General features: G+C 38.4%; 1 protein-coding gene across 6 annotated transcripts in view; it reads left to right on the top strand.

Moving 5' to 3' along the window:
* The window catches only part of RCBTB2 (RCC1 and BTB domain containing protein 2), a 42,663-nt gene that overhangs the window by 16,266 nt on the left and 3,795 nt on the right, over positions 1-22,602 (top strand). For 3 of the 6 annotated variants that reach the window (XM_071739216.1, XM_071739188.1, XM_071739181.1), the window contains 10 exons: positions 957-1,115; positions 1,583-1,733; positions 2,921-3,087; positions 3,780-3,938; positions 5,825-5,932; positions 7,889-8,031; positions 9,864-10,054; positions 14,264-14,390; positions 17,790-17,926; positions 18,582-18,712. In XM_071739216.1, coding sequence (XP_071595317.1) covers positions 990-1,115; positions 1,583-1,733; positions 2,921-3,087; positions 3,780-3,938; positions 5,825-5,932; positions 7,889-8,031; positions 9,864-10,054; positions 14,264-14,390; positions 17,790-17,926; positions 18,582-18,712 — 1,440 coding nt within the window. In that variant the 5' untranslated portion in view covers positions 957-989. Of the gene's footprint in view, positions 1-444; positions 520-956; positions 1,116-1,582; positions 1,734-2,920; positions 3,088-3,779; positions 3,939-5,824; positions 5,933-7,888; positions 8,032-9,863; positions 10,055-14,263; positions 14,391-17,789; positions 17,927-18,581; positions 18,713-22,602 lie in introns of all 6 variants that reach the window. The other 3 variants (XM_071739206.1, XM_071739196.1, XM_071739227.1) reach the window with 2 other exon arrangements.

Raw genomic sequence — 22,602 nt, forward strand, 5'->3', positions numbered from 1 at the left:
TTTCATAACATAAATGTCTGATTGTCCAGCTTCCTACTGCCAAATGGATTGTGCCAGCAGCATCTTAACTTCCCCTTCACTTGCAAATTTGGCTGAAATTGGTCAGTTACTTGGTGTGAGGGAACTGGGAAAGAACTAGTGTGATAAAACCCACAACTTTTCTTCTGTGAAGATGACAAACCTTCCTTTCTGTTTCTGAGAAGTATATTATAAATAAATATGTCATTAAATGCTATTTAAAGATAAAGAGTTTATTTCTACAGTTTCAAATGTTATCTGCATTTCTGCATACATTTTTTCATAGTAAGTGATACTAATGAAAAAAGAAATATCCTTACAACTGACAAATTCCAAACTAAAATATATTCATATCTTTGTTTCAGTTCGAGGTAGAAAAAGTTATGTTCAATTGAATTTTTTCTTTTATTATATGTCTACTTACAGAAAATGCAAATATTCTTAGGAAGTTCTCAAAGATTCAACAATTGTTGAAATACAAATGTGTGTATTTTTTCCAAGGTAAGTGTATTCTTGGGCAGATTTTTTTAATGGTTTCTTCTCCTAATAGTAATTTTAGCACCAGAGGGAAAGACAAATTATTTTCAAATTTTGAATATACACTTAACATTTTGTCCTAAAAATCCTGTACATTGAATTCCATAAGCTCGGAGTCATATTGTACAGATATTGTGAAAATACTATCTTACCATTTAACTTCTTATAGGGCTCTTTCCTCCATACATATAGATTCTTTCTTTCTGGATCATGGTATAGTTTATTTGCTTATTTAAATGGCTTATCTGCAAGTATTGTTCTATAATTAAAATACCAGTCTGTGGTTGAAAAAGGAGGTTATGGTGCTTCTCTAAACTTTTCCTTTTCACCGTGCAAAGATCTGGATGTTTCTTTCCATCTAGGTATTTGATTTTTTTTTTTTTTTTTTTTAACAATGTCAGGTCTTGGAGGCAACATTATTGTCAGCCCTGAAGATGCTAGATGTTGGGAAATGGCCAATTTTTTCTCTCTGTTCCCAAGAAGAGCTCAAGTTAATTCGTCAAGCCTGTGTATTTGGCAGTGCTGGTAATGAAGTGCTCTATGCAACTGAAAATGATGAGGTAATTGTCCAAGAGTGGGTATGAACATGACCTCTTTAGTCATTTATGTATTAAGTTACACTGGAAGCCAGTACTATGATAGTATAGCTAGAAAAATTGCATATAAAAATGACTGATAATTTTGATGGCTACTAAAATACTTTCAATTCAAATTGACTGCAGTCTTACTACTGCAGTCAGAGGATAAAGAGAAGATGGAGCTAGGCATTTCTTGAAGGTGCAGGGTGGCTGCATGAGAGGCAATGGATACAAGCTGGAAGATGGAAAATTTTGATTCAGTATTAGGAAAAAAATTACCATTATCCTGGAGGGTTGTGAGATCTTGAACACCTTGGGGGCTGCTCAAGACTCATATGGACATGGCCTTGAGTCAACAGGTCTGTTTAGACCTTTGTTGAGCAGGGATTTGGACTGAGGTTTTGAGGAGGTCTTCCGTTCCAACCTAATTTATGATTCTTTTGTAACAGGTTTTTGTGCTTGGCATGAACTGCAGTGGGTGTTTAGGAACTGGTGACATGCAGAGCACCATTGAGCCAAGGAGGCTGGATTCTCTGTGTGGCAAAAAGATTGCCTGCCTGAGTTATGGAAGTGGCCCTCATGTTGTTCTTGCTACAGAAGGTAAAGTATAATCTACATTTTCAGATAGTCCACTTTTATTAATCCAGCAGGCATGAAAGGTTTGTGCTGTGACCTTACAAGAAAGAACTGGCATAGACATTCTGGGCTATCAAATCAAACTGGTGAACACGACTTGTCTCAAAAAAAATCTCAATCTCTACTTTGAATGTGCTACTATTTTTGGAAATTATTTTTTTTAACCTTGTGCTTAACTTTGAAACTTCTAATTGCTTTTTAAATGTATTAGTGCTTATGTTATGGCCATATGTTCTTGTGCCAGCATTGTTCTTTAGCTGAAATGCACCCTTTCCCTCCTGTACCTACTTTTGAATGTGCTTTAAAAGACCAGTTGTGTTGACTCTCAATCTTTACTTTTCTGTTGTCTCATTAACACTCTATTTTCCATATCATGCTAGTGGCCCTTCTGTTGTTGATTAATGCATAATTCTTGAAGACAAATCTCTAATATTGTGTTTCCAGTCAGGGTCTGTTAGAGTTTGACTGATGATGTTACCATTTGTCTCTCTACATTGATGGGCTGGGCTGCCCTGGGAAGTTGGGCTGCCCTGGGAAGTGGTGAATTCTCCATCCCTGGAGATATTTAAAAAGAGACTGGATGTGGCACTCAGTGCCATGGGCTGGGAACTGCAGCGGGAGTGGATCAAGGGTTGGACTTGATGATCTCTGAGGTCCCTTCCAACCCAGCCAATTCTATGATTCTATTATTGATAAGAAGAAATCTTTGGCTAGTCTAGATTAGCTGACTAAAGGTAGGCGAGGGGAACTGTGTTGTAAATGTGGGACTGTTTTTATATTAAATTGCATTCCACCTTTTTCTTCACCCTTGAGGGTAGACCCTTCTGGATACTTTTTATGTTTGTATCTGTATTCTCCTGAGCTTTGTTGCTGGCAGATTTCACTGTCATGCTCATTCTCCTTCCCCAGTCGATGAACTCAAGTATTACAAAAGCACAGGTCCAGAGCTGATTCTTGATGATTTTTACTCATAACTGCATTTGCACGAATAACTTGCATTCAGCTCATCCTCTTTTAACCTACCTTTTAGACAGCTAATGTATATACTTAAATATACTGTTAATGAATGTGACTTTTCAGTTTGTAATTTTATATTGTGGATTTATTGGAAATATAGAGATTGTAAACCAGCTTTTTATGTTTTTTTACAGAAGGAGAAGTGTATACATGGGGTCATAATGCTTATAGTCAGTTGGGCAATGGTACAACAAATCATGGTTTCATTCCCTGTCAAGTCTCTACTAACTTGGTGAACAAGAAAGTCATTGAAGTTGCCTGTGGTTCTCATCATTCTATGGTGTTAACATCTGATGGAGAGGTGAGAATACTTGGAATAAATCTCTGAATGAAGTTACATACGTGAGAAACAAGAAAACATTCTGCACCTAGAGCATTAGACCTTACTTCTTGCTGGCCTCACAGTGCTCATGCAGCACAACTGTTTTATAAAAATGAGAATCCTGTTAGGATCTGGCTGCTTTGAAGTGCATGCAGAATCGTGATTTTTGTGTTACATCTGCTAATAATAAGAATTTTTAATTTTGTCAGAGAGGGCAGCCAATTCCTTCCTATGCTCTACTTTACTGTAAATGCATAATGGTGTTACAGCTGACATTAATATAAATGACACTCATGTAAGGAGTCCTACTCACCAAAGTAAAAGTTTTTTGTCATTTACTTTGAGGTGCCAACTGTGTCTAGTTAGGCAGTCTACTTTCATTCTGGAAAGCAAGCAATTCCTTCAGCATTAATGCAACTGTCATGTTGCCTCTTATCTTTGCATGGAACATAATGGAATATATAAATTTTATAAGTGGCATATTTTATAGAAATAGTCAAATAGTAAACCTGTGTATCTGCCTACATCTGTAAGAGAAGGCACCCACTTGAATTCAAAATATGATTATTTATGTGCTTAACTTCTTTATCTCTTGAATATATACTTTGAACTCAAAGTTACAGTTTTACAGTGTTACAGTACCTCCTTTTATGACAATTCTCTTACTACAGGTATATACGTGGGGTTATAATAACTCTGGACAAGTTGGATCTGGTTCAACAGCTAATCAGCCAATTCCTCGAAGAGTTACCAGCTGCCTACAAAATAAAATAGTAGTTAATATAGCTTGTGGACAGATGTGCTCTATGGCTGTAGTGGAAAATGGAGAGGTAAGAAACTTAGAGTGAATTTTATCACAGAGTTTTATTTTATGTAGTATCATGGTTTGGAGATGTTTTCAAAGCTGTCAGTAATGAGAAAATAAATTATACTCAGAAAAGAAAGTATACTCAGAAAAGTATACCTTTACAGACTCCCTCAAATCTACCTGCTTGCTCTGTTTGTAAAAACCTTTGTAATAAATTGCCTTGCACATTCTGACACACTTAAGCACATCTTCCTATTCATGCTGATTATGGTTTCTTTTTCAGAAAGGAGGTGGAGTGAAACAGGGAAAATTGTTCTCTAACATTTTGTTTATGGCTTTTTGGTTTATGAGATTCCTCAAATTTAGCAGCTGATACTTTGTATCAACTACTGAACTTGGTTTTCAGTTGAAGGTTTTCAATCATCAAATTTCAAATTTTCTCAAAAATATAGTTCTGAAGTAAATATAAAATTGTGAAGGCCAGAAGATTTTTACAAATTCTATGATTAAATCATATTGAAACTATATACCTATAATTAGCATTTAATTCTAGCTTCACTTTCTCATATGTAAAAATAACTGGGTTTGTATCATCCATTGAGTGATTTTTAGGGCCAGTGTTCTAGCAAAAATTAAATTGCTGATTAATACATTATCTCACTGCTGTATTTAGCAGTCCTAGAAAAATAAATCATTGTGTATACTAAAATCTTAAGTATTAAGAATATGAGAATAATCAGTGAATGCTGTTTTAACTTTCAGTGTTCATATATGCATGCTTTATTTCAAGAGAAAACAGAAAATAAAAGTATATTAAATATATTTGTTCTACTGCAGCACCCCTTGAATCCCTCTCATAGTTTTAAAAATCATTGCAAAGATAAGAAGAGGTTCTAGTGTACTTATTTTCAGTTATGAGTTGAAGATTCTGGGCAGCCTATATCCTCTCTAGCTCCATTGCTCCAAGCATTTCAGCTTAGATCTAAGCAGCTATTGACTGTGGTAAAACATTGAAATTACTGAAATTATCAGAGCTCAGTATTTTCCCCTAAATTCCAGCATAAAGCTGTTAACAGCCTCCTCAGACTGTTGTGAATAACATGCAGTTTAGTGTGTTTTCTGTTAGAGGATTTTTGAGTCACAAATTAGCTCTTTGGAAAAGGCAAGTATTCATGCTGAATTTGCTCTGTGCTGGGAAACAGACATATGAATCACATGTTTTCTACTCTTCATACTAAAATATTGTAGTCTTGCATCATCTAACCCTTAAAGAGCAACATGAATATGGAGGTTTAGAATCTGAGATGACAAATGGCAGCTGATGTTTTCAAAACAGAAGAAGCATCCAAAATTTGCAGTGCAGAAAAACATATGCAAATGTGTGTGTATATATATATGTGTGTATATATGTGCATTTATATGGGCATGTATACTTGTATATTTGTATCCACGTATAAATTACAGGTCTTAAGGTGTGGGGATAGGAAATATTGAAGCAAATTATCACAGAATCATAGACTGGATTGGGTTGGAAGGGATCATCTAGTTCCACCCCTGATGCATGGGTAGGGACACCTCCCACCAGACCAGGTTGCTCACAGCCCCATCCAACCTGGCCTTGAGCACTTCCAGGGAGGGGACAGCCACAACTTCCTTGGCAACCTGTGTCAGTGTCTCACCACCCTCACAGGAAAGAATTTTCTCCCCATGTCCAACCTAAATCTCCCCTCTTCAAGTTTGAAACCGTTTCCCCTTGTCCTCTCGCCACACACCCGTGTAAAAAGCCCAGCCCCAGCTTTCTTTTCTGTTTATTATTTTCATTTGTATTCTTACTCTGAAGTAGTTCTGCTGCTTTCAAAAGAAGTAGCTAGGAGTAAACAGTTAAAATCCCTTTCTCTGTTTTTTAAGGTCTACGTCTGGGGTTACAATGGCAATGGTCAGCTGGGACTGGGCAGCAGTGGCAACCAACCAACCCCGTGCCGAATAGCTGCTCTGCAGGGCATTCGTGTGCAGAGGGTATGTGTGTGGTGCTCCATGTCAAACCCTTTGGGAACAACTGAAAATATGCCAAGGCATGTTCTGTGTTTATAACAGATAGTTTTTCATCTCTTGGTTTCAAGTGGCATTTTATAAGAATAAAAACATGCGGCTTACAATAGACCTCTGCCACTGTGGGGGAAACTGTGATCCTCTGGACTTCAGTGGGAATGTTGCCACTGACTCCAGTGAGGTCAGGATTTTACTTAAGGAGGACTAGGGAATTAAAAATGTTTGGTCTTTTTTTTTTTTTCTTTTTTTTTTTTGTCTTTGACAGCTAGCTAAAAAAAACCAACCCACAAACTAGTATTGTAGTAAATAAGAAAGTCTTCTTAGACTGCCTCATTTTTCATTAACCCTCTGTCATCTTTTCTGGGTGAGTGCTGCAATTCAGCATTTTGTCTTTCAGTCAGGCTGAGTGTCACTTTTAGAACTGCACTCCAGCCACGGTGATTAACCAGTGTTTGGAGACTGAACAAGTTTCCTCTGACTGCTTTTGATCAACAGTTTCTTTTGATTCCATGGTTGGGTGATTATTAACCATTACCAAATAACTGGGTAGCCATCAGCCTTAACTAGAAAACTGGTAAATTTTTTTGACTGTTAAGAAATATTTAAAGTAACTGCAGAACTGATACTTAAAAATTTGTAATTTGTTTGTCCAAAATAAATGTTACTGTCAGGGAAGTGATACATCCTGCTAGAAAGCAGTGGTTTTGTAAACTAGTGAAAATTTACAAGAGGGTTTTAAATTTTGTATCCTATTTACTCATGACAGTTAAGGATTTTTTAAAATCTTTAAAAAGAAACTCATTTAATTACATTGTTTTGCATTCATTTTTCTGGGATGTAGACAGTATCTTGGCTGGTAGCAATTATTATTGGAGAATAATGTAATGAAGTGAATTATTTTCCTCTGTATTTATTCTCCTGCTAAGAGAGTATGAGTGCTCCAGTAAGTCTAACTGAGATTATATTTCCATCCACTTGATTTCAATTAATACCAAGTTGTAGCCCTCCTGTCAGTAAATAACTTACAGATTTATTTCATTTAAAGATCATCACATGCTTCATGGATGACAGTGGACTACATATACTTATATTAAATGTGCTTTGCAGATCATATAAAGATACATGAGCTAGATTTGAACAACACACATTGGTTATTGATAGGTTACATTATCTCATAAAGAGCAAGATTACTGCTGCTAATTTTCCCACTGTGTATGTGGGGCATGTGCTGGCCATTTGGGCAACTTAACCTGAGGAGGCATCTCAGGAGGACCAAGTGGGTTTCCACACGAGGGTATGAGCTGACACAGCCGTGTGCTGTCATCAAGATGAAAAGTTTCATCTCTACCCCCCCTTTCCTGGCTGGGTTCTCCTGTTGCTTACCTTGTGTAGGCACTGGTGATCCTCAAGCCCAGATGTGGGGAGTTTCCTTCCAGTGATGTGAGCTACCTCAGCAAGGGTCTGGTCAGCTCTGGAACTGGCACTGGGAGGGGGAAGTTTTGTGTGGCTGGCAGCTGAGGAGGAGAGGAGCAGATAGGAAGAACTCCCCTGTTTTTACAGCTCTTCACCTTGGAGCAGTTGCCCACAGAGTAAGGTCAGTGCAAGACTTATCTGCCTTTTTCTGCATACTGTCCATATTTTTTGTCCAGCTTTCCTTTTTTCTCAGTCTCCAGCAATTCTTTTGCTGTATTCTTGAGATTATCAGGCAGGGTTCCTCACTGAGATGCTTTTTTTTCCTCAAAATCACCTCATCTACTTTGCTTCTTTTTGAAATAAACTTACCTGTATTTGCAGTTTTTGTCGTTTTTACACTGGAATAGACTTAATGACATTAATGTATGGCATAACATGTATCTTTCTGTATTAACTTACTGTTACATAAAAATGAGATTTTTTTTTTTTTCTTTTTATTATTCCTTGTAGGTTGCCTGTGGCTATGCACATACCTTAGTGCTAACAGATGAAGGTCAGATTTATGCCTGGGGAGCCAATTCATATGGCCAGTTAGGTACTGGTAATAAAAGTAACCAGTCTTACCCTACAACAGTTATTGTGGACAAGGACAGGTAATACTTACAGTCTAGCAGTCAGATATTAGTTGGCATTCTCTCAAAAAAGCTGCAGAGAATTATGGTGGTTTTAATCTATGTTTTTGGAAGAAATAGCCTTTAATTTTTTGTAGTGTTTCTTCTGCTAAATTTGGTCAGATTTGTCTGACATACAAAATCAGTGCATTAATGTTTGGTTTTTACTGAAAGTGCTTGAATCTGCCCCATTACCATCCTTGTGAAAGAGAAACTGAATGTTCTGAGCCCGAATGTCCTATTTTCTGCTTTCATTGTACTTTATCCTCCTTAAGAGCAGTTTCTCTTCAGTGATGTAGTTTCATCATTTGAAGTCAATGCTAAAAGCTTTATTGTCTCAATATAAATTATATTTTAATATGTTAGTTTTTAAAAGTGTACATCAAAAATGTGAAGAGTGGGCATCTGCTGTGTTTGTCCTTTCTGCTCTTCAGTCTGGCTCATAACCCAAGACAGAGAGAAAAAAGGAGGAGTTCTTCCTTGGTATTGTTGCCTGAAAATTAAACATAGCTTTTCACAAGTTAAGTGTTTTCCTGCAACTCCTTGATGGGTACTGGTGCAGTTATTTCTATTGCTGACTTAAAGCCATGTATATATGTGGCCAGAAATTTTATTTTGTTGTTTTTCTTTTTGTTCCTTACTACTGAGGTCTTGATTTTGGCCTCCTACTGCAAACAACAAGACAAGTCAGATGTCCCTCTTAAATTTGTGTCTGTGGAAGAGGCAACTCCTCTCCAGTGATGAGACATGACCTGTTTTTGAATGTTGCTATCTTTATGTTTCAGATGTAACTGATTTTTTTCCCAGGTGCTTTGGCTGTTTTAAATGTTACCACATTTTAACACAGTTTTAGTGCTGTACGCTGCCTTTCCCTTTTGTTGGCCAGGATCTGCATTCCTGGTGTCATGGGGAATATTACCTCACTAAAGCCTGCAAGATTTGTACATACAGCTTTAAACAAGTTGTTTCCCAGCTATTTTCCCCAGGCAGCTGGGAAAACAAGTAAACAAGCAGTAGTTCAGACTGCAAAACAGTGGATTGCATAATGTTGAGCACAATGGGAGTTTTGAAATTCTGAATCAACTTTGGGATTAATGAGATAGCCTAGCATGGCTAAAATACATTTAGAAACAGCTCTGAGTGCAGTTTGGTTCTAGCTTTCAATTTTCAAAATGAAAGTCCATGAAACATCATGATAGCTTGGGTAACAACACTTCAGTTTTTTAATTAAAAGAAGTATGTTTAAGTGATTGGTTTATAATTGTTACCAAGAAGCAAGGATGAAAAAGTTTTCATTAACGTTCAGTTGTAAGCCAAAATGCAAATTGTATTTTTTTTTAAACACCTCCTTATCTCCTTTTTCATAATTGCCAAGTACCCCTTCTCTACAGCCACTCACCTCACTGCCCAGCACCACCAAGGACTTTCAGAGACTTAAAACTCAGCATAACTTTGTTTGAGGGAGTTGGGGGTATTGAAGCCCTTTCCTGTTTCAGTATCAGTGGAGCATCTGCTGCAGCAGATACACTGCTCTGGTGCAGCTGTGTCTCCTCACTCCCAAGATGCCTTATCACTGAGAGACTTTCTGGGTGCCTGCTATTTGATGAAACCTCAATAGTCCCTTTAAATTTTCTACATATGACAGGAAAACATTCTTTTGATTGGAAGTGCATGCATGCTTACAAATATGATTTGCACCAGGGAAAGGGGTCGTAGCGAGCTGCTTCACCGCATTTCGTTCTTAGGAGAGTGACTTGCTTTTTTTTTTTTTTCCCTTTTCTTTTCTTTTTTCTTTTGTTTGCTTGTAAATTCAGAGTTATAGAGATTGCAGCCTGCCACTCTGCTCACACCTCGGCTGCCAAGACCCAGAGTGGGCAGGTGTACATGTGGGGCCAGTGCCGTGGGCAGTCAGTGATCCTTCCCCACCTCACTCACTTTGCCTGCACTGATGATGTCTTTGCTTGCTTTGCTACCCCTGCTGTTATGTGGCGCCTTCTGTCAGTAGGTGAGCTGAAATATTTTTTGCTTTGACATCTTCTAAATAGAGCCATTAGGGCATAAAGCATGTATCTGAAGCCTGAGCTTAGTTTCGTGCAGAAATTTATATTGGGGAGCTCAACTGTAATCACACACGTGTGTAAATGGTAATATGGAACTGTAAAAATTAAGTCAGTTGTCTGATTTGTTATTATTATTTATTATTTCTGTGGGGAAATGCCTTGGTGTTGGGGAGGGTCTTTTTGTAGTGCAACCACTCAGTATTACTGCACCATGGCCATGGCTGAAGAAGCTGAGTTTGAATTGGAAGGCTTGAGGGAGCCATGCAGAACATTTAGGAACCCTGAAGTTTTCTTAGTTTTCTCTGATGTCCTTAAGTAGGGTGAGAATTGAAGGAGCCAACTTCTCATGTTTAGAATTGGCCACAGGTATTTAGAGTCTCATCACAAGTGATCATGACCTGGGATTCTGAAGAGACAGGTTGCTGGATCTCAAATATTTGACTAACACTAAGGTCTGTCTTGCTGGCCTTGACTGTGAAGTGTGTCTAACAGAGAGCTCATTCTCCAGCTATAAATTAAATTTCATATTGGTTGCTAATAAAATTACTGATTTTGCTGACCTAATCAAAGATGAGACTCCTGAGGTTGTCTGTAGGTGTGATCTGGGAGATTAAGCTAAAAGCTGCAACAATTTGTTAACTTGTAATTTGAACAGTACAGAGTCCATCATGCTTCCTTTCCACTTTGGTACTGCCTTTGTGATTGCTTTTGTGTTGCTGTTATGCTTTTGTCTGACATTTGTAGAACACTCCTTGCTCCCTTGGTAAACTCTGGATGCCAAGGTAAGGAAATTCTGTTAAGAGCACTCATATTTTGGCTTAGAGAGACTAAACTAGAGGATTAAATGGAGAATCCTGTTCACAGGAAGCTGCTTGCCAAAATTCATATTTTAGAGCATAGTCTGAAGTCCCCCATTTTCTCTATATTGAGATAGTTGTGCTTTCTAGGGTGGCTTGTTCAAAACTGTAAGATATGTGCCTAATTACTGGGGAAATTCTTAATATTTTTCATATTTGCCTGCTACTAATTAGATGTAAATTGTATTAGTGCACTTAAATCCCAAGCAATGGCACAGCTCATTCTGTGTAAATAGATGTTTGTCAGTCTTAAGTTGAACATAAAAGTGTCTGTAGTATGTTCATGGTTTTCTTCCATGAGAATTGGCTATTTTGTGAAGGACATGGCCCAGTGTTTGTGTAGCTTTATCATAAATTCAGTTATATGTACATTAACAGGGTTCTGGGGCTCTTCAGCTTCTATTTTTTCTTGCCCAGTTAAAATAAAACTTCGTGCTATGAGAATTTCCCCTCCACTTTTTCTCTTGCCTTCTCTTCTCAGTTTAGTGCAAAGTATTGAAGAATTTTTTCAAAGGAGGCAAAAACTGCCTCTTTTCTTATTTCTTTCCTCACAAAAGAAGACAACTGCTTGAGTGAGGCCCAAAATGTTTGTTACAGTGTTTCAGTGCTCTTCTCTGCAAATTCACCTTTTCTTACCTTCTTTTGTAAGTGCTGGTTTAGGTCAGCAGTGCTGCCTTAGGTCAGCTAAAAGAGTCCTGAGTGGGATTACAGGTGATCATTGGTGTAATCACCACCTTTATGCTGATGACTTCCAAATAAATATTTATTAATAATCACATTGCTCATCAATACTCAGAGTATCTTTAGCAGGGCATGGTTAAGACTACATTCATAACTGTTTCCCAACACATCTTTTATCACCACCTTCACTCTCACCTTTTACTAGGTGAAACCTTGCAGGATAAAAAGGTTATTTTATTTTTAATCAGAACTTATTTCAGATGCACTTTCAAATCCCCATTCTTCCATGTGCTGAGTGGTCTGCCCAGCACCCCAGCACTGAAATGTGTGTTCAGGTGGTCTGAGCAGGGTTCCTTGTAATGACCAAGGATAAAGGATGCTGACTTATCATGCCCTCATCGTGCCTTCTGGATTCCTTTTGGTTAGGTGACTCTGTGCTGGTTTTGGATGTGTCTTTTTGCATACTCTCGGAGATGAGAGTGTCTGTTCTCTTCATCCTGTCCTGTCTTGGTGAATCATCAGGACTGACTCACTGCTGGTCTCCTGATCCAGTGGTGAGAATCATCATGCAGCTGCATCCTTAATATCTTAACATCTGCAGAACTAGGTGCCAAGGACATCTGCCATGCTTACAGCCCTTCTCTGTTGTCTTCTGGTGCTTCCACACCCAGGCATTCCTGTCCATTCCCTGTTTGTGCCAGTTCTAACATTTTTATTACAGTTCTTTGCACTGATTAAGGAGTTTTCCCTTGTGGCTTGTCAGTGTGAACTTCTTCATATACTTCCTTTGACTTCCCCTTCACTGCTGTAACAAATAAAAGAACCTATTTTTCCGATATGAATTTCATAACTGAACCCCCTCTATTCAGTTTACCTGTGCTGGCTGGAGAAGTCATCTGGAGGTGTGTATTGGTGGACATCTGAATTCCAGTTAAATTTGAAGACCTTCAGCTTTGCACTGGTTATTAAAATTGTTACTTACTTGGATAGCCAGAGACCAGAATATATAAACCACATTCTGCAAAATAAGAACCAACAAAGTCTTTTAGAGTATTGTTATTGCAGAAGGATTTTTTATTATCTTTATTTTTGATCTCTTGAAATCCCTCCCCAATCCTTTTAGCTGTAATCCCATGCACCTTGATAATTGTTGCCCTTTGTATACCTGAATATCAGTGACATCTTCTAAATGAAATTGAAATACTTGTGCTAAACAAAGTCTAACAGTATCAAACTGTGTCTTAAGTTTTTTCTAGAACTTATGGTGAAGGTCTTTCCATTTCCAGCAAAATACCATCCTTATTTCCAGCTTGGTAGGCTACAGGACCTATCATTTATGGAATTTTCTGTAGAGAGCAACTTATTACTGATCCACAAAATTTCTATAAACCAGTAATGTGTGTATATTTGGTAAGAAGACAAAATGTTTTCTGGGTTAAGAATGAGAATTGAGGGATTTAATTGTTTAGTGGTATTAAAGGAGATAATACTCTGAGGCTACTAATATGGTGGAGATCAGGAAGCAGTACAGGAGGTAAAAGATTATATCCAGACAATAGATGACTTTTCAAGGCTCCCTGGTAACTATCATTTGAATGTCATGTGCAGAGGGATTTACATACATAGGACACAAAGAGAAACATGCAGACGTTCACCCAGAGTGCTTTTAACTTAGTAACTGTAGGGAAAATATGTTTTTAATAGACTTACAACTGTGTGTTTAGCATTAGGGATATTGTACTAGGTAGTTTGACTGAAGCCAGTTTGTTGGTTCCAGCTTTATTTCTGCTGTAAGGCAGTGTTTCCTCATGGCAGTATTTTCCAAAATCTTACTGTGATTTTTATTGACCTTTTGAATAACTAATACTTTTCATTTAGATTAATTTACCCAGTAATGACTCATAGCATTTGCTATCAGATGCAGCATTAAGCTTCCGTGACTGTGTCAGATGTTTGTTTTTTTTCTTCTCTGGCCTTACACAGATGAGTCAGAAGAGGAGATATTAATTTTTTTTACATTTTATTTTAATAGGGGTATTTGTTCAGAGTAGCAAACTAGTAAGGACTGAAGAAAGCTTCCCTTTGTTTGATGACACCAAGTTGTGTTGTATGGTTGGAGGGAAGGGAGGCCACCCAGAGGGATCTTGAGAGATGGACCCATGCCAATGGCCCATGCAGGGTCCTGCACCTGGGTCAGGGCAATCCCAAGCACAAATACAGGCTGGGTGGAGAATGGATTGAGGGCAGCTGTGAGGAGAAGGACTTGCAGGCTAAAAATGATTTTTTTTGAGTTCTTGTGACAACATGCAGATGCCCAGAGGAGCTGTGGCTGCTCCCTCCCTGGAAGTGTTCAAGGCCAGGTTGGATGGGGCTTGGAGTGATGCTCTAGTGGGAGGTGTCCCTGCCTATAGGGTTAGAACTAAGTCTTTAAGGTCCCCTGCAAAGCAAACCTTTTGCTTTTCTGGGCATTCATACTGAATATACAGTCTGCTGGGTTTTTTTTACTATCCTTATAGATATGTTGTAATTTTTTTTTATTGTGTTAATTGTTAACAGGTATCCTGAGTGAGAGATACTTACATTACTACTTTCTGTTAATTCCCCTTCTTATTCTAGAGCCTGATGACCATCTAACAGTAGCCCAGTCACTAAAGAAGGAATTTGACAACCCTGAAACTGCAGACCTGAAGTTTCTAGTGGATGGAAAATACATTCATGTTCATAAAGTTCTTCTCAAAATTAGGTAAGGCACAGTCTGTATATTTTAATAGAAACTGAACAGTGTAGTGTAGCCTACAGTGCTGAGTAATAACTGCTCAAAATTCTTGACTTACAAACACCCTCTTCCCTCAGCCATGAGATTCACCTGCTGTTCTTCAGGGTTATTCTCTTTTCTCCATTTCCTCACTGCTTGAAATCACCAAACATGCTGCTTACTCACAGCCTTTTCATCACTTCTGTCCATCTGACTGTGTAATCCTTGGTGCTACCTCAGTGGCCTTGACCCTCATTTCAAATAAGCTTTTCCTGCTGAGAAGAAGGCTCATTTCTTTCTGCTGCCTTCCCAGTAGTCTGGATCAGGTTTTCCTGATTTTTCTTGGCTTTCTCCACTGGTATGATTTGGGGGCTTTGTATTTATTCTTGCCTGCCTTTCCTTCCATTGGACACTTCATAAGCTTCAGTAAATGCCCTTCAGATTATCTTTTTCTTTCTTTTTTTTTGTTACTTGTCTCTTATCCTACTTGTTCTAAACCTTCTTATAAGTGAATTTGAATTTTAAGATGGCTTTTTTAACACCACTCACCACAGTGAGCTTTGAGATACAGAGACCCAGTGTTACTAACATGCAAAGATTAGTTTGTTATTGCTGATCTTTTCTGTCTTGCCTCTCTCTTTCTGCTCCTTCTTACTCACTATTAAAATACTCATCCTGCTTATCATAAATAATCCTTGCTAATTCTTACCTGCCCTTTTTTTGTCTTAACTGCTCTTCTCTTACTTTTCCAGTTACTTTTATTACTGTTTTCTTCTCTTTACTCATTTCATTGCTGGTACATGACACTCCTGCCCTCGGTACCCCCTGTTTTTTTGGAGTGCCACATGTCCTTCACCAGATACCACTCAAAATCTTGTGTGTTCCCAAAATGTTTCTGAGGTTCTTTTTCCTTATAATCAGACAATATGTAACTTTTCCTAATTTGATTTTTTTTTTTTTTGGCTCTACTTTTCTAAGGTTATATTGCATTCTGGGAAGAAAATCAGTCTAATCCTAAAATGGATTAAAATGTATGGCATTATCAAAATAATATACAGGAATAAAAAAGCATCAGGCACAGTCTGTAGAATCAATATTTTCCTTATGCCTGTAGTCTCATGATGTAACTGAACCAAACAATATTGTATTTAACATGGTATTTTGCAGCATTGAGCCTGCTCTTGAGCACTGCCAAGAATGCAATTCTGTTGAAAGTTCCTTTCATTATCCAGACATTTCTTTACTGCTTCTGAAGACTTTTTCCCATCTTTTTCTATGCCTACTCTTGAACTAAATCTGATGGTTATTAGCTTGCCATGGTGGTGAAATGGCAGCACAATGCCCATCTCAGTGAGAAGCTGACCCAGCAACTTGCTGCCTGCAGAAACAAATCCATGGGAATAAATACCTGGGTGGGATTCATCTGCTTGGCATTTAGGCAGCCAAAATCTAATCTGTCTCTCCAGATCTGGCACTCCAGAGGACAAGGCCCTCCCAAGATGCTCTGGAGACAAAAGGATGCATACCAACTGATTTTTACTTGCTTATTTATTAACTTTTAAGGGAGCAATGTGTGCCACCTCCTCTCTTTTTACTTTCTTGTGGCTACAGACCAGTCCAAAGGTCTTTTCCACAGCTGCCTGAATTTACATCATCACCACCACCAAAGGGGAAACAAAGCAGTGGGATTTGGTCTGTCTCTTCCAGTGCAAGACTGTGGTACAAGATGGGGCAGAAACTAGATAGGGACTTTTCACTTCTTCATTAATTAGGCTGGATCTTTATTTATTCTTTTTAAACAAAACGCTAAGAAAAAGTCTTAAAGTAAACATTAAAATTGAATGGGAAAAAGGTAAATGAAGGGATAAATTAAATAATTGGTTTTAATTTGTATCTAGGTTATGCTTTCTTCATGATACAGACTTGTCCCGGCATCATTAAAAAGAAATAAATGTTTTATGTAAAAGTTTTAGTAAACGGAAAGCAAATTCTGATGTGGGAGAGTTAGAAAGTAAATAGTGTTGTATAAAAGAGTACAATTAAATTGTGGCTGTCATAGGAGAAGCCACCTGAGGTGGTGATGTTAGTTTGCAGTAGCAATCATTTTGAAAACAATTCAAATGTTACTGGAAGATTTTCAGGGTGCAGCAAGGTACAGGGAGTTGTAAGTTACTCTGAACTCTGAGGTGGAGAGTAGAGCTATCCCAGGCAGCACTTTTCCCTTGTTTCTATCTTGTCTGTCAAAAAAGTAGTCAGATTTATTTAAAAAAAAAAAGAAAAAAAAAAAAAAAAGTGATGGAAGATCTGTGTGAGAATGCCTTCACTTTAAATATTGTAATTTTTACTTATAATGAAATCTAATGCTAAATTGTGTGTGGACTTGTGACACTGGCATAAAGGTTATCTAAAATGTTCATAAATTCCCTCCTCTCTAGATCATGCTGGAGAAAGCAGACATGAGAACTGTCTAACTTCATTGTAAATGTTATCTATTATGAGCCAGGTAATAGCATACATAGCTAATGTGTAACATATTTAAGAAAACAACATCAAAAAAACATGGACCATCCTTAAAGATGTAGGTAGAAATAGAGCCTGCTATAAAATATTAATAAAAGAAATAAAGGAGAATTCTGAATTATATATATGTAAGCCTTGTAAGCCTCATAAGGCTTAACAAAAATCAACCATATTCAAGTTAGGAAATCAAGTTGCTAGGGTTTATGTATTTGAGCTGTTACGACTGATTCAGTGTTATGACTGAACTGTGTTCAGTTCTGGGCCCCTCATTTCAAGAAGGATATTGAGGTCCTGGAGCAGGTCCAAAGGAGGGCAACCAGGCTGGTGAAGGGACTCAAGCACAGATCCTATGAGGAGAGGCTGAGGGAGCTGGGGCTGTTCAGCCTGGAGAAGAGGAGGCTCAGGGGAGACCTCATCACTCTCTACAACTCCCTGAAAGGAGGGGGTAGCCAGGGGGGGGTTGGTCTCTTTTCCCAGGCAACTCTCAGTAAGACAAGAGGGCACGGTCTCAAGTTGTGCCGGGGGAAGTTCAGATTGGATATTAGAAAGAATTTTTTCACGGAAAGGGTGATCAGATATTGGAACGGGCTGCCTGGGGAGGTGGTGGACTCTTCGTCCCTGGAGACATTTAAAAAGCGACTCGATATGGCACTCAGTGCCATGGTCTAGTGACTGTGGCGGTAGTTGTTCAAGGGTTGGACTCGATGATCTCTGAGGTCCCTTCCAACCCAGCCTATTCTATGATTCTATGATTCTATGATTCTATGATTCTATGATTTGTTGGGGTTTTTTTCTACCAACTTCTTGCTGCAGCTTATCTTTTTAGCTTAACTCTTTACAGTACATAATCTTGGTCCCTTTTTTCAGGTGTGAACATTTTCGTTCCATACTAAGCAACGATGATGAAATTATAGAAATGAGTGAATTTTCTTATCCCGTTTACCGAGCCTTCCTGGAATACCTCTACACTGACAACATAAGGCTCCCTCCTGAAGATGCAATAGGTATTTGTCATAAATGGACATAATTTCAGGCTATTGTTTCTGAAAAGTTGAATGTGTGTGTCATACCAGGGTGAGGAAAGCAGGGCTTGGTCATCTGAGTTCCTTTAGCCCTTAAATCCTGAGTTTGAGAGGTGTCAGGAAGAAGGGATACTGGAGCTGGAAACCTGCCCAAGGAGAATGAGTGGTGGGGATGCAGGAAGATGAAAGGTGCAAAATGTTTGAAAAGAATGAATTGTTTCTCATAGTAAGAACTTTTTTTTTTCCCTTAAAAAGGCACTAATGCCATCCTAAAACTCTTCTGTTTGAGTACCTGTGGCAATTCGATCATGGATGAAAAGGGGGCTGTTTCTCTGTTTCTTCCATAAATTTAATAGGATGTAGGTTACTAATTGATGCCTAGAGTGAGATACAGTACAGTGAAGAAGACAGAATAATATTAAATATAATATTAAATATAATATTAAATAATTATATTAAATAATTATATTAAAAGGGTCCCCTTTTCCATATGTCTTTTCAGGATCTTTAAAAATGTGTACATTGTCTGGGGAAAAAAACCACAACAAGCAACAATTCTTTGATTAATTAATCCTAGAACAGTAGGGTAATTGATTAATTTGAAAAAGAAATTGTTATGTTGTATGAATTTTCACAGGACTGCTAGATTTGGCAACACTGTATGGAGAAAACAGGTTGAAAAAGCTTTGCCAGCAAACGATCAAACAAGGCATTTGTGAAGAGAATGCCATTGCTCTCCTTTCTGCTGCTGTCAAATATGAAGCTCAGGTAAGGAGAACTTCAGGCAAACAGTTGTTTTCTGACAAATGAAACTGTGTAATATATACAGAGCTGCATTTAACTGAGGTATCATTACTGCCATTTCCCTTACTGGCTTCCCAGATGTTTGCTTTCCCTTTTTAAAACTATATAAAAATGTAGCTACTAGTTTTTTCTTCCTGGCCTTTTGGCTTACACCTGTGAGTCAGGATTCTTAATCTGCTTCCTGCCCTCTCATCTGGCAGTGTGTGGCATGCAAATTCCTCCCTGCCATTTGCTTCTCCACCTTTGGATTTTGCACTGCCAGTTCATTTCCTGAGTTCTGCACTGGGTCACTCTGTCTGCCAGTGTCTGGTACACTCATTCTGGCCCTGCCTTTTACAGGCAGTGGGAGAATTTACCTGTAAAGTCCCTCCTTATTTATACTTGTGCTTCTATTAAAAAACAAAAAGTCACTTTTGCCATGTTGTTTCCAACGAATTGTGCTGACACACAACAAATTACCTATTGTTATTCCTCTCCCTGTATCCTGTCATCTGGTTTGCCCTTGGCTCTGGAATGTTTCACTAGCACTCAACCTGTTATCAGCAGTACTGCAAGCATGATTTTTGTAAACAGGCAAATACTTTCAGAGATGTTTTCCCTTTCTCATCTTCTTAGTGCTGATTGTGGTGGTAAGGTTTTATTGTTCAAGAAGTCTGTGTTATGGATTTTAGACATAGTAGTTGTTGTTAAAACTGGGTATCTTAGTTGAGAAGTCCTCATCCTTCTGTTCAAGATTTCTTCTGCTTTACAAGTGTAAAAATGATTTAGCCAAACAAAAGTCTGCCTAGTACAAGGGCCCAAAATATGCAGCTGGTGTCAAAGTTTGTTTTGTTTTTTTTTTTTTAAATTATTGTGGTTTTGCTTTTGTCTGGCTGTGAAATGTAGGATGAAGTTTTAAAGGTGGAGAGGCTGGAAGTATAAAGTGATGGATTGATTACCAGTTGTAGGTATGGGAAGCAAGTAGCAAGAAGAGACTGGAACAAAATTTGAGTTAAAAATGTTGCAGCAGTCTGTGCTGTATGGAGGCAGCTTGGTAGATAAGATAAATTTGTGTAGGAGTTGCAAAGAGGAAGCTGGAAGTCAGCAAGTTTTGCAAATCAAAAGAGGGGATAACATCAGATTAGTAGATAACAGGATTATCAGCTGCTGGTTACCAAGCAGCTGTAACCAAGCTGTCAGTAACAGAAGCAGAACAGCTGAGGCAAAGCTGAGTTGTACTCTCTGTGTGTGGTGGTAGAAACCTGGCACATCAGGGAAGGGAGGACAAGGAAGGGTGGATCCAGTGATTTGAGTCTCCTAACAGCAGAAATTTTCATTGCAAGTTCATTCTGGAGTTTCTCCTCTTCAAAGCTTTTCAACAGTTTTTGACATCTTCAAAGCAGATGTACCCTCAGTTGTCCTCTGTCAGGCAAAATAGGTAAAGAGTAGTGACATTTAGGTGTGTGGTGAGGTAGTAAAACTGACCTGGACAAAGTACCAGATTTTTATAATGGCTGAAACACAATAAAAGGGATGGGCTAGATGACTAAATATATTTTAGCCTCCTCTTCCTTCTGTGATTCAGGGTTTTATTCAGCACACCTTGTCTTTCCAAAGGTGCAATATTTTAACATGATCAGCAGATGCTGAATTGATTCACCTGCCCCAGGTGCAACATGTGCCAAACCCTGGAGTGCATTGTTGCTCTCCTCCCTACATCCACAGCTCAGAAAGGGACTTATTCATAGAACTTCATACAACTGGCTGGGTTGGAAGGGACCTCAGAGATCATCAAGTCCAACCCTTGATCCACTCCCGCTGCAGTTCCCAGCCCATGGCACTGAGTGCCACATCCAGTCTCTTTTTAAATATCTCCAGGGATGGAGAATCCACCACTTCCCTGGGCAGCCCATTCCAATGCTTGATCAAAAACATCCTAGGACTGCTTCAGAAAAGGGCAGAAAAGACATGGGATAGTCTCAGTCTAAGGAATCATGAAGTATGCCAGCATCTTTTAGTGTACTACATTAATATAGTAAAAATTGGTTTGAGACCCATGTGAAGTGTATCAGCACTTCAGAACAAAACTGTCCAATGAAGATGAAATTTTTTTTTGTCATTAAATGTAGACACTGCTAGTGAAAAGCTTGTAGTGCTGTGTCATGTGTCATTAACATACCAATTAACTAAAGACTGCCTTGGCTACTGTGTGCATCTGCTAGGATTAAAAACACTTGAAAATATTTTGTCCTGTCCTCAGAAGATGTGATGCTACAAATTATTTTAAAGCATATTTCTAATACACACTGTAGTAAATTTTAGATTAATCATGTTCTACAGAGCACAATTAAAAGCCAGCATTTTTAGAAATTGCAAAATTAGTGACGAGAATTCTACAGGATCTATGACCAGTAAAGAAAAAGCATCCATCTGCTGTCCATCTGATGTAATCACTTTGAAAATACAAAATACGTCTCTTGAATCAGTATTTTTTTCTGCTCTTTTAAAAATATATCAAACATATTCTGAATTAACAGATTTTTATCCCAAACTTAACTAGCTTCTGTTTTGTATCAGGCCTGACAGGCACCTAAAGATAAGACCACTAAGCAGGTCACCTCCTGAGACAAAGATAATAAATTTAGCAAGGTAACAAGGACTGAAAGATTATAATAATTAGAAGTTCTTGGGATGGCAAATCTATGTCATCTTTGGCAAGTCTGGGTGCCAGTGATTTATGAAAAGACAGAACCCCTTTTTGCTGTATAAAAACTCAAAGAGAAAAGAAGAGGCTGGCTCTCTCTTCCCCCTTCCTCCCCCCCTTCTCTTGCCACTTTGGCTTCAGCTACGGGACAGCATCAGCAGAGGAAAAAAAAGCAGAGAACAGGAGCCAAGCAGGAACAGGGGGGTCCTGCCCACCCCCTCCCCCTCCAGCCAGAGGCCAGGGCCAGCCGAGGGTGATAAAATTTAATTGCTCTCTTGGTTTTTCTTTCCTTTCCTTAACAACTCTCCTCAGAGTGACTCATTTAGGTAAAATCTCTTCTCTTGTAAACTTGTTTTTTTCTCTTCTGAAGGTGGTGTTATTGTCTCCTTTCCCTGAAATAAATCTTTGTAATTTGCTTAAATCATAAAGCCTGTTATTTCTGTGAATTCGTGTGATGTCTATGAGTAGTGGCTGATTTTTCCTCACAATCAAAATATAAAATAATAGCTCGGATCGTAACACCATCTTATTTAGTGTAAAAGTTTGCACATTGACTGTAAAGCAACCTAAGTTCTGGCAGTAACATTTCAGAGGTCTGTTGAAAATGAAGCTGTCAGTGTCTCTGATTTGCATTTTTTTTTCCACACTTTTGTTCTCATTTGTTTTCTGCTTTTCCAGTACTTTAATATGAGATACAATTTCCTTTTCTGCATTGTTGCTGCTACTTTCTTGCTTTTTAAAGGATATTTTGTGTTGCTTGGCCTCTTTTAAAGCTTTAGTTACACCTTGACAGAGGCAATAGACTCAAACCATTCATCCAGGGAAAGGGTTTCAAAGGGAAATGCACAGGTATTCTGCAGAATTTCATTTTACTGTTAATCTCTGGTTGTGTCTTAACCCACAGACTGGATTGAGAGACCTCATTTTGCTGTAACCCTTGAAGAGTTTATAGATCATGGCCCATACTGTAACTTTAGACTTGCCTGGCTGCTGGCTCCAGCTCTGCTTGCTGCAGAAGGGAATTAATCTTCCTTCAACAGCAAGCTGGATAGGATAGCATAGGAATCAGCTAAAGGGGATTTACCCAGTGCATGGAGAGGTGTGAGCAGCTTCAGTGGGCAAAATCTGCTGTGTGAAATCGTGGTTGTATGGTTTAGTGGCTTGTTCCCTG

The sequence above is a fragment of the Heliangelus exortis genome, chromosome 1, assembly GCF_036169615.1.
Source record: "Heliangelus exortis chromosome 1, bHelExo1.hap1, whole genome shotgun sequence".
Lineage (NCBI taxonomy): Eukaryota > Metazoa > Chordata > Aves > Apodiformes > Trochilidae > Heliangelus > Heliangelus exortis.